The sequence below is a fragment of the Ipomoea nil genome, unplaced genomic scaffold (assembly GCF_001879475.1).
Source record: "Ipomoea nil cultivar Tokyo-kokei standard unplaced genomic scaffold, Asagao_1.1 scaffold3056, whole genome shotgun sequence".
In the NCBI taxonomy this organism is placed as follows: domain Eukaryota; kingdom Viridiplantae; phylum Streptophyta; class Magnoliopsida; order Solanales; family Convolvulaceae; genus Ipomoea; species Ipomoea nil.
In genome coordinates this window covers 2,828,657-2,830,565 of record NW_017619484.1, presented here as the reverse complement: position 1 = coordinate 2,830,565, position 1,909 = coordinate 2,828,657, and the positions used below count along the sequence as shown (strand labels likewise).

Genomic DNA, 1,909 nt, shown 5'->3' with positions numbered 1-1,909 from the left:
GCTGTTTTCCATTGTCGTGTCACGTAGTTGGACTCTACGTCAGCTTGATGTTCACAATGCCTTTCTCAATGGCCACCTTGTTGAGACTGTGTACATGAAGCAGCCACCAGGCTATGAAGACTCTACGCATCCTGACTACGTGTGTCATCTGCAACGCTCTCTCTATGGCTTAAAACAAACACCCCGGGCCTGGTTTAAACGCCTCCATGATTATTTACTATCAGCTGGTTTTTCCGCCTCCAAGACGGATGTCTCACTTTTTCACTAGTCGAGTGGTACATCACGGGTATTCCTCTTAGTCTATGTGGATGATATCATAATGATGGGAAACGACTCGGCCTTAATTGACACTTTGCTCAGACAGTTATCCACTGCTTTTAAAATTCGCGATCTTGGTAACCCGGGGTTCTTTCTTGGTATCGAGACTCTAACGATTGATAGTGGCTTATTACTTACTCAGCGGCGTTACATGCATGATATTTTGCAGCGAGCTGGGATGACGGACTGCAAACCTCTAGCTACTCCAGCAGCTGTGACTAAGGCCGTTACACCATCGGACGAACCGTACGAAAATCCAACTCAGTATAGGCGACTTGTTGGGGCGCTACAGTATCTCACCATTACTCGCCCAGATCTCTCTTACGCGGTTAACCGCCTTTGTCAGTTTATGCACTCACCGACGGTCGATCATTACGGGCTTTTGAAACGAGTCTTACGGTATATCAAGGACACTCTGGACTGCGGGCTACGTCTGTCACCCTCGACCTCCACAACTATTCACGCCTTCTCGGACTCCGACTGGGCTGGGTGTCCTATCGACAGAAAAAGCACAAGTGGGTATGCTGTCTTCTTAGGTTCTAATCTTGTTTCTTGGCTCTCTTGGAAGCAGCGTACCGTTGCCCGCTCCTCGACTGAAGCTGAGTATAAAGCCCTAACCGATGTCTCTGCAGAAGTTACTTGGATTGTGTCTCTACTTCGGGAAATTGGTTTGCACACCGGCGAGCCGGCTACCTTGTGGTGTGACAACCTGGGCGCCACATATCTTTGCGCTAATCCCGTTTTTCACGCCAGGACTAAACATATTGAAATTGACTTCCACTTTGTTCGGGACAGAGTCGCTGCTGGGGACTTCATAGTTAATTTTGTGTCCACTAAAGATCAGCTGGCAGACGTCTTCATTAAACCGCTGCCTGCACCGAGGTTCTCTATGCTCCGTGACAAGCTCAACATTGTCTCTCACCACTCTTGAGCTTGAGGGGGTGTATTAGTGATGTTATTATTATTGTTATTATTTATTATTATTATATTACATAGTTGTGTATTAGTTGATTTAGTCCTGTATAGCTTTCCTAATAGTTAGGAGTTATTTCATCTTTGCATCTCCTTTACTATTGTAATCGTTCTTCTGTTAGAACTGAATGAAAGAGTTACGTTCATCTTGAGTAGCGTTTTAGTTGTGGTGAGTTAGCTTGAAACTCAGAGATTCCTAAACTTTCAAGTATCCCAAGAAAAACTCTTAAGCCAAATCTTGAAATTCTTACCATCTTTTTGAAAGTTTCCGTTTTAAGAAAACTCATTCGTTCGTTCTAAGTTTCAAGGACGAAACTTCTTTTAAGGAGGGTAGAATGTGACAACCCAAAATTTAATTTTCTAAATTCTATTTTACAATATCCCAAAATAGCCATTTCTCATCCTTCAAAAAATTTATTTTAAAAGCGGTGCTTGAATTAATTATTTTGAATTACGTTTTAAATAAATTCGACACTGATATTTATTCTATTTCAAAAACCTAAATTCTCGGGTACATTGTGTACCTAAATTTTGATCCAAAAGTCAATCTGAGTAAAACCGCGAGAAATCTGAGAAACCTGAACCAAGTGATTATATAGAAATCATTTTTGGAAAAATG

At 42.1% G+C, this 1,909-nt stretch overlaps 1 protein-coding gene across 1 annotated transcript; it reads left to right on the top strand.

Annotated features, from left to right (window-relative positions):
* Positions 1 to 322: 322 nt before the first annotated feature.
* On the top strand, positions 323 to 1,249 carry LOC109164083 (uncharacterized mitochondrial protein AtMg00810-like). The gene has a single exon (XM_019312837.1). The coding sequence runs from the start codon at positions 323 to 325 to the stop codon at positions 1,247 to 1,249; it is 927 nt and encodes a 308-aa protein (XP_019168382.1).
* Positions 1,250 to 1,909: the final 660 nt, after the last annotated feature.

What these genes read in the sequence shown, in the direction of transcription:
- LOC109164083 (XM_019312837.1), top strand. Translation starts at nt 323, where the DNA reads ATGGGAAACGACTCGGCCTTAATTGACACTTTGCTCAGACAGTTATCC.